The sequence below is a fragment of the Stegastes partitus genome, unplaced genomic scaffold (assembly GCF_000690725.1).
Source record: "Stegastes partitus isolate 25-593 unplaced genomic scaffold, Stegastes_partitus-1.0.2 Scaffold1331, whole genome shotgun sequence".
Lineage (NCBI taxonomy): Eukaryota > Metazoa > Chordata > Actinopteri > Pomacentridae > Stegastes > Stegastes partitus.
This window is the reverse complement of record NW_007579062.1, coordinates 92164-101877: the sequence shown is the minus strand read 5'-3', so window position 1 is coordinate 101877 and position 9714 is coordinate 92164. Positions and strand designations below refer to the sequence as shown.

The following is a 9714-nucleotide window of genomic DNA, read 5'->3' as shown; positions in this document are numbered from 1 at the left end:
TTGTCTTCAGTTTTTGTTTCTTTGTTGTACTTTTGTTTCTCTTTGTGGTCATTTTGTGTTTCGTTGCTGTCATCTTGTGCCTCTTTTTTGTAATTTTTTGTCTCTTTGTAATAATTTCTGCAGTACTTTTATCTCTTTGTGTTTATTTTATATTTCTTTATATTTAGTTTTAGTTCTTTTTGTAGTATTTTTGGTCATTTTTTGTCTCTTTGTCATCAGATTTGTCTCTTTGTAGACATTTTTCTTTGTCTTTTTGTAGTAATTTTGTTAATATTTGTTATTTTGTGTCTCTTTTTTAGCTATTTTTTGTGTGTCTTTGTGATCATTTTGTGTCTCTTATGGGATGTTTTGTGTCTTTGTAGTTGTGCTGTGTCTCTTTGCCATTAGTTTTTGTCTCTTGGTAGTAATTCTGTAGTATTTTTTTATCTCTTTGTGTTTCTCTGTGGTCACTTTTATTTATTTTGTTGTAAGTTTTATCTCTTTGTGCTCATTTTCTGTTTCCTTGCTGTTTCCTTTTGTTCCTCTTGTTGATATTTTTTACTCTTTGTAGTCAGGAAAGCCAACAGAAGCTCTGATCCGGCCCACCAGGTCTATCTGCAGGTGTCTCCATGAGCTCCAGACTGTGTGGGATCAGACCATCTCCTGGTTCTTCACGTAGCTGCAGCAGGAACGTTCTACACCAGCCGGCCTCTGCTCTGACCTGCAGCCTTCATTGTTGTGTGTCTGTGTGGCGCGTTGGTCTGGCATTAATTAGAGAGCGGGGTGTTGCTGGTGTGACACTGCTGACTGGCCTTTCACAGCTCATTACACGGTGTCCAATCAGGGCGCAGCGACCGTGACCGCTGTTTATTTATCCGCAGAGCTGCAAAAACGGCAGAATGTGGGCGACTCGTACGCTGGAACAGTCCGACACATTGTCCTGCTGCACCCGGTCCATCAACGGTGCTGCTGCAGAAACATGACCGGGACCGGAGCTGCTGCAGCTTCGTCAGCACCGAGGAGGCAGATTTCATCCGTCCTAAAGTGTTTACGTGGAAACAGAAACACAAAAACCTCACGTTGTTTACATCCACGTCAGGTCCTAACTCTCTGTGGTCATTTTGAAGTCAGTTTTTTGGTCGTTGTTTGTCTTTCTCGTCACACTTGTTGTTATTATTATTGTTTCAAAATGTAGTTTTCAAAATTAAAATGTCAGTTTAGAATTTCATATTGCTTTCTAACTTCATGTCATGACTTTTGTCCTTTTGATTTCTGGTCAGGCCTGTATTTCATGGTGTGTTTATTGCCTTTTTGTAACTCTATAATACTACTTTTTTTTTTTCTAATGGTGCTTTTTTCTTCTTTTTTTTTTTGTAATATCATACGTCACTTTTAAATTAAGTGGATTTTTTTTCTATTTTTCATGACACCTGAAACAAAAGTTGATCACAACATAACCACGTTCTTTCATAACATTTAAATATTATTTCCCAAATTGTTGGCTAATTTACATAATCTGCAGCATTACTCCTGGGATTACTGACTTTCTTTTAAATTTTTTGTCATTTTGAACATTACGAGGCTTCGTTTTCTTTCCCCTGCAGCTCAGATTCCTGTAAAGATGCAGATGTTTGGAGCAAATGTGGTGCAAATGAGATTCAAGAAGGACACACAGATCAACGCTTTGGGTCAGAGGAGTGTTTAAAGATGGTCATCATGACGAAATAAAACACTGCTTCATTCTGCACAGAGTCTCAGAACATGTCGGGAAGGCGTGACGCGAACTCAGAGCTCATGCAAAGGGATCAGTTAAAACGCTGCATGAAGCTCCAGAGGAATCATTTACATTTACACAAACGCTGCACAGAGGCGATGAAACTACAGTCAGACATCTAGGTCACGATGCACCGGTACATCTACTGCGTCTACAGCTACAATTACAGACCCACGATTAACAAACGGCGGCGATTCGCACGACACACACGGAAATATACAATATTTACACGATAACTTCATTGATTACATCGGTTTGAAACGGGGATCAAGCTGCCAGAGAGTGCATCAGCCTGGCGTTCACGATATACTCCCACTGAGAAAGGCTTGGATTGGAAACACAACGCTGCCCCGCAGTGGCAGGATTAAGTAACACAACAACTACACAGTTCAGTCACTCACTTTTACACGTGTTTGATGCTGTTGGCACATGCGAGATAGACACACATGCAGCAGGATTCATGCTCAGCTACGCCGCTAGCATCACTATTTAAACCCGTCACTAAAACCACAAAACGGCCACGCGGTGAAGTTAACCAGCAGGGGGCGGAGTTACAGAGTGCATTAGTGTTTGTTCGGGCATCGGAGGGTAAAGACGAGGATTTTTACTTCCATGGAAGGCACTTTGGACGGAAGAGGAGTCTCTAATGTTCCCCAAGATAACAATAAAGTTTTGGATTAAAAAAACCTAAAATTGTAGAAGTGTGGCAGGTTTAAAGTGGCAAAAACGGGATGGAAATATGTGAAGCTTAACTCAGAAGATGGTTAGCTTAGCTTAGCATAAGTTCTCTTGTCACTTTCACATTTTGCTTTTTATATAAATTAAAAAAGAAAAAAAAGAAGAATTTGTGTCAGTCAGTGAGGTCCTGGTAGGTGGACAGAGCTAGGCTAGTTGCTTTGTCTCCCTGCTATGCTAAGCTAACCATCCCCTTGCTGCTGCTTCATGTTTAATTTCCACACATGTGAATGAGTCAAATATTATGTTCTACTCCCACAAAACGCCAAAAAAAACCTGTCAAATATAAATGTGTGGCGGATTTCAAATAGTGAAAGTGGGACTGAAACCTGTAGCTCAACATTGGAATGACTGATATAAAGGAATCTAGAACAAGAAGACAATTAGCTTAGCTTAGCATAAAGTCACTTCTTATTTTTCTATTTTGCTTTTTTAATTAATTAAACAAACATAATATGTCCTAATCAGGTGCTGGTAAGACAGTTAAGATTTGGAAAAAAACAGGCTAGCTGTTTTCCTCTATATCCAGCCTTTATGCTAAGCTAAGCTAACAATCGCCTCGCTGTTGCTTTGTGTTTCGATTACAGGCATGAACATGATTCAAAGAATCATTATTCCCAAACAACAACATAAAATCACTAAACTATAAATGTGTGGCAAGTGAAAACAAATGGAATGGAACATTTAGCCAAAGATTGATTGTTTTATATGAAGCTACATTCAGAGGACTGCAAGTTTAGCTTAGCATCATATCACTTGCACTGAAGTCACTTGTGACTTTTGTATTTTGCTTTTTGTATGGCTTATACAAGCTAAATTTGTGTTGATGAAGACGCTTTAGAGGTTGATGGTAGACGGATTTTGTCACCAATGAGCAGAGCTAAGCTAGCTGTTTACGCCCTGATACCATTTCTATGCTAAGCTAAGCTAACCATCTTGTTGTACAGACATCAAAATCATTTGTTTTCTTTTCAGTAAACACAAAATTGTAATCGTGTGCCACGGTAAAAATGGCAAACTGTGATTGAAACCCAAAAGACTGATATTAATTTCTGTTTCATACAAAGCTACAGCCAGAAGACAGTTAGCTTAGCTTAGCATACAGTCCCTGGCATTGAAGTTACTTTATTGTAACTTGCTAGGGCAAGTTCTTTACCCTGTTTCCGTCTCTATGCTAAGCTAACTGTCCACTTCCAGTTACTTTATACTTAGATTACAAACATTAGCAGGGTTCAAACAAGAAATCTTCTCCCTTAAAAACACCAAACTGTAAATATGTGTGCCAGGATAAAAGTGGCAAAAATGTAAAACTACAGCCAGAAGACAGATTAGCTTAGCATAAGGACTATCGGAGGTTTAACATGCTATATCTTGTTTGTTTAATCCCTGCAGAAACTGCTCATTATTATAATTAGCTTGTTAGTCATTTACCCTGTTTCTGTCTAAGCTAAGCTAAGCTAAGCTAACTGTCCCATAGTTGTTGCTTCATATTTAGTTCACAGACAATAGATACAGATCTGTTAAAGAGAATGCATGCAGAGTAGATGTCAGTATTAAAGTTTGATTATGTCAGAGCTTTGTGAGTTTGCTAAACGTGATGCTAAAGCGACAAAAAAAAAGAAAAGAAAAGAAAATGAGTGTAAGGGAGTTTTTAGGCATTAAAACTGACCTGACAACACCTGAACAGCAGGTAAAAGCACATTGAATTCTTATTGCCGTGTGGCAGTGTCACACCACACTTATAATAAATATGTTCACCGAGGAAACACAGATTTAAACAGCATATAGGATACGTAACATCTGGGTATAATGTATAGAGCCACACGGAGGCTGCTCATTGAGACTGGACGGCTTCGCTTCATGCTGCTAGTAACTGTGGTGTTGCTGTGAAGCGGGTCACGGGCGGTACAGATGCTGACGTGTTGGTGTATTATTGCTGATTTCAGGACGCGGTGCTGATGTCTGCTACAGATGTGGCACAGTTCAGAACAGCAGGTTGGTTTTTCAGCCGTTGGAGGGAAACCGCTGATGTGTGGTGTGCTGTCAGATTGTCGTGTGTTGATGCGCAGCCCGACGTCCTCCTGGTCACTCCGCCGCCATCTTCTCTATGTGGTCCGTCAGCAGCTTGTACTGTTCTGCAAATGGATGAAAGTTCCAATTTAAAGCTGCAGTTTTATGTAACAGGAACCATCTTCATGTGGTTAACATGCAGCTAAAAGGCAACATGTTGCATCTGAAACAGAAGCTAACAGCAGACAACGAGCAAACTGGAGCAAAATGACGCTAACAGAAGCTAACTAGAGCCAACTGGAGATAACTGAAGCTAACAAACGCTAACAGGAAATACCTGGAGGGGATGGATGCTAACCAGAGCAAACTCGAGCTATGTGATAACAGGTACTAACAGAAAATATCTGCAGTTAACATCAAACAACTGGGCCTAAAAAAAGCCAACACAAGCTAACTGGAGCTAGCAGAAGCAAATGGCAGCAAAGAGGAGTTAACAAGAGCCAAGTGGAGGTAACAGGTGCTAACAAATGCTAACAGGAGATAGTAAAAAAAAAAGCAAGAAACAATTGGACCTAAAAGGCCCTAGCAGGAGCTAATCAGTGCCAAAGGGAGTTGAATGGAGCTAACAAAAGCTAATAGGAGCTAACAAGAGCAAACTCAAGCTATATGACACTAATAAAAGCCAACAGGAGATATGTGGAGCCAACAGGAGAGAACTGGGCCTAAAAGAAGCCAACACAAGCTAACAGGACATAACAAGAACCAAATAGAGCTAGAAGGCCCTAAAAGGAGCTAATCAGTGCGAATGGAGAGAGTCGAATGGAGCTAATAAAAGCTAACAGGAGCTAACCAGCGCAAACTAGAGCTTTTAATAAAAGCTAACGGATACTAACAGGCAATATGTGGAGCCAACAGGAACTAGCTGGGCCTAAGAGAAGCTAACAGGAGATAGCAAGAGCCAAATGGAGCTAGAGGCACAGGAGCTACCTGTGGCTAACTGGAGCGAACAAAAGCTAATGGGAGTAAGCGGAAGCTAACAGGAGATACCTGGAGCTAACAGGAGCTATATGTACTGCACAAGAGCTAATAGGAAATATCCAGAGCTGCCAGAAGCTAATAGAAGATAATAAGTGGTAATTGTAGCCGGCAGATGCTAATAAGAGCCAAACAGAGTTAAATGGCAGGAGCTAACCAGCCAACCTTTAACCCTGTAAAACTCCAGTAGGTGATTTACATCTAAAATCCAAAGCAAATAACTGAACTGAGAGCAGCGTTACCTTCATTCAGGTTCCCGATAACCGCCTGCTTCTTCAGGAAGTCGTTGCAGAGTTTCTTGCTGAGGCCGAACGCCAACATGTTGTGAGTGAACGTCCTGAAAACACAAACGGAACCGAACACATGTCAGTAAACGAAAAATAGACCAAACACGCTATAAATAATCTGCTTTGAGGGTCTGGATGAGGGATTATTTGATCTACTTCTACAGATTCTGAATCAACGGCATGATGATTTCAAGTTTTTATCTTTAATAGTTCCTCAGATATTGTTGTTCAAACAGCCTGAAATCACCACCAACGACATGAAGACATCATCATTATTATTAGTAGTACTGATGTGTTTGGTGGTGTGGATCATTTCCTGCTTTAATATCTGGCTTTCAGGTTAAGCAGTAGGCTGATTAAATTACCTTTCTATCAGTGTGTGAAGGTTAACAGGTTTATTGTTGTTAATGGAGTGCCTCAGGGCTCCGTACAGGGTCCTCTTTTATTACCTCTTTAAATAACGAAGGTGTTTATACTCATAGATGATAAAGCTGTGCAGCGTCGATCACAGAGCCCCTTCACAAAATATAATTTAATATTTAAGAGTCTTAACTGAAGCTTGTTTTGAATGCAGACAAAAATTAACCCTCTGAACTCCAATTTTATCTAGAATTTGACTCATCATTGAAAAAGCAGGTCGTCCTTCAATGTTCCTGAGATATTGTTGTTGAAAAAGCCTAAAAATGTTAACGTGAGAAAAACCTGCTGAAAGTGGGTCAACAGACAAAAAAAAAAAAGCTTAATATATATTCGTCTAAAATTTTACATACACAAGTTGAAATATCTATATTTTATAATAAAAAAAGTTTCAGCAAATCAGAGATGATGGAGCAGAAGGACCCTGATGATTTAAGAAGAAATATGGTGTAATGTCGCTTCTCTTGGAGTGTCTTAAAACTAAAAATGAAAGTTTAGCTGCTAAATGTCTCAAGGTTAACTCAATAACAAAAGAGCTCCGAGCCGACTGAGTGTTTAGACGGAGGTGGAATCACCTGCCGATAAGATTGAAAGTGAAGATATTAATCAGGTATCAAAGATAGCTGGTGACTAAAATCAACAGATGGGCTCCCAGCATGAGGAAACGACACATTAATCATTACTGAATCCATTAATTACAGTTAGTTAATGATGTCTTATCAGTGTTTCACCACTAGGGGGCCTCCTGCAACCTGCTCACGCTCCATGAGCCTGTTTGTATGGCAGTTCCCTACCCGAGCTGGCCGAAGGCGATGTTCTCATCGATTTTGGAGCTGTCGTCTCTCTCCTCCTGGGTCATATGACACCACTTCTCCCTGCAGCACAGAGAGTCGGTCTTTAATTCCTCCTGACCTTCAGCTCCTCCACAGAAACAGAGCAGGGCTGGGCGTCAACAAGCATCACCTGTCAGCCTGCCGCCATGCTGACCACAGGCGGCACGAAAAGCCACAAAACGCTGCAACGTCTTAACATAATCTGTGAGCCTTAGAGGCTGAAAAACAGCTCGATAAATATTTAACAAAATAAATCAATGACATCCAGCCCTGGAGCTCTTTCTGTGACGGGGGAGGAGGGGGCAGATATTCCATCACACAGAAAAACACGTGAAATGACATGAACGGCACATGAACCAGCCATCAGCAACAAAATACAACAAATGATTCGTTCACGAGGAATCATCTTTGTCAACAAGCACACGGAAAGCACCGGCTTCACTGGAAAACAACCTGGAAATGTTTTCATGCCTGAAATCACCACCAACGACACAAACACGTTGTTATTATTATTAGTATTGATGTGCTGGATGGTGTGGATCCTTTCCTGCCTTGAAATCTGGCTTTCAGGTGAAGCAGTAGGCTGATTAAATTACCTTAAATTAGGTTAACAGGCTTATTGTTGTTAACGGGGCACCTCAGGGCTCCGTCCTGGGTCCTCTTTCATTCCCTCTTTAAATAATTAGAGGTGGATGATAAAGCTGTGCAGCGTCGATCACAGAGCCCCGTCATAAACTACTATTTAATATTTAAGAGTGTCAACTGAAGCTTATTTTGAATGCAGACAAAAATTAACCCTCTGAACTGAAATTTTATCTCAAATTTGACTCGTCATTGAAAAAGCAGGTCGTCCCTCAATATCCTTTTGAATATAATAAAGGGTCAATAAATACTATGAGTATTCTTATACTTACTATAATAATAATAACAATAATATTAATTGTTATTATTATTCTTATTATTTATAATACTTTTATTATTATGTATATACCCTTTATAATACTCAAGAGACACTGAGGGGCGATGTGCTTTATAATAATAATAATAATAATAATAATAATAATAATAATAATAATAATAATAATAAATTTCCTTTTCGTGCCAATGTTTGTGTATCAAATTGTCCAAAAATAAATGAAAAAATAATAAAGTAAAATTCAAGTCATTATTATAAAACAATGTTGATAACAGCGCTTTATGTCTAAAGTGGTATTTTTAAAATTACATCGAGAAAATAAAAGGTGACAACTTGAACTGACTAAATGACATGTACGAAAAAAAACCCTGAAAAAAATGATGGAATAAAATATATATCATTAATATATAATACATATATAAAAATGTGAAATTAAACTCAAATAACATTTCCTAACAATGGGTTGCATTTTAGCAATTACTACAATTATTTTAGGGAAAGACTGTTTACATTTCTATATTTTCTAAACTGTATTAATGTGCTTCATAATGTTATTTTATAAATTTCTCTCCCTGCTTGTATTTTGTTAATCTTCCCTCCATTTATTATCTGTTTGGGTTATAACAATAAAAATAATGTTTTGCAGTCCAGTTTTTGTTTTTATGGCTGATTATTTAGCATCTTAACATCCCCCTTTGACTTGTTCAAGTTAAATTTTTCATTTTAATTTCAATTAAATTTTCACAAAAAGGGGAAAAAAATTGCAGACAAAGGCTGGATGATGAGAATATAAATCAATTATTTTATATATTTAATGTTTAATTTAAACAACAAAATGTAACATACATAAAAAAAAATAAAAATAAAATGGAGTGAATTTTGATATTTGTCAGAAGCGGTTAGTTTTGACATCACACAGTGTGTTTACTGAGGCAGGAGTGAAAACAAAGAAGCAGCTGGTGAGTCTGACTGTCGGCGTCACATCCCAGCATCCAGTCTGCAGCGGGAACACGGGAGAGACGGTAAAACAGGAACATGCAGGAAAAGAAAGACACGTGTTGCGAGCAGATTAATGGCGTGAACGTGCAGCGAGCTGTGAAGAAGCACCTTCAGACGGCTGCTGTGGCCGCGATGCAAAAACCCCCCAGAAACCCCACGCGAGTCACATGACAACATGCCGACAGAAGCCAAACACAGAAAGCACCGAGTGTGAAACTCATAATCCAATTAGATTTACAAGCAACGCCACATCTGATTCTTTCTCCTGCTGCGATTAAGCAGATTAGATCTTTTAATTCATACACAGCGGCAGCGGCAGCAGCAGCTTCACACTGCGGTCTGGAGGATTCACCGCTTCCCCTCCGCTCGCTGCTCACCGGAGCGGATCTGATGCTCGGCCCTCGACCCTCCACCTCCAGGCCGAGCTGCTGCCCCTTTAACCCTCGTCAGCAGCCATTTTCTGCCATAAATCACGTCCCTCAGAGCTTCATTTCATCTCCACAGATTCTCCTCTGACCTCTGACTCATCCCCGTTTCACCAGAACAATCAGCCTGAACCAAAACACCGATGCTCATTACGAACCTACAACCAGATTACATTTGACTATATGTAAACGTGACGCGATCCCTGGTGGAGATATTCACGGATATCAGGATTTGTTTTGCAAATTAGAACCGTGTGATGGACGTCACATCGACAGGAGGAGCAGAAGTGAGTAAAACCTCCAA

General features: G+C 39.6%; 1 protein-coding gene across 2 annotated transcripts in view; it reads right to left on the bottom strand.

Annotated features, from left to right (window-relative positions):
- Positions 1-1662: 1662 nt before the first annotated feature.
- The window catches only part of kiaa0513 (KIAA0513 ortholog), a 34206-nt gene continuing 26154 nt past the window's right edge, over positions 1663-9714 (bottom strand). For both annotated transcript variants that reach the window (XM_008298601.1, XM_008298603.1), the window contains 3 exons: positions 7032-7112; positions 5776-5870; positions 1663-4623 (listed from right to left, as the gene is read on the bottom strand). In XM_008298601.1, the coding sequence (XP_008296823.1) occupies positions 4574-4623; positions 5776-5870; positions 7032-7112 (226 nt within the window). In that variant the 3' untranslated portion in view covers positions 1663-4573. The remainder of the gene's footprint in view (positions 4624-5775; positions 5871-7031; positions 7113-9714) is intronic.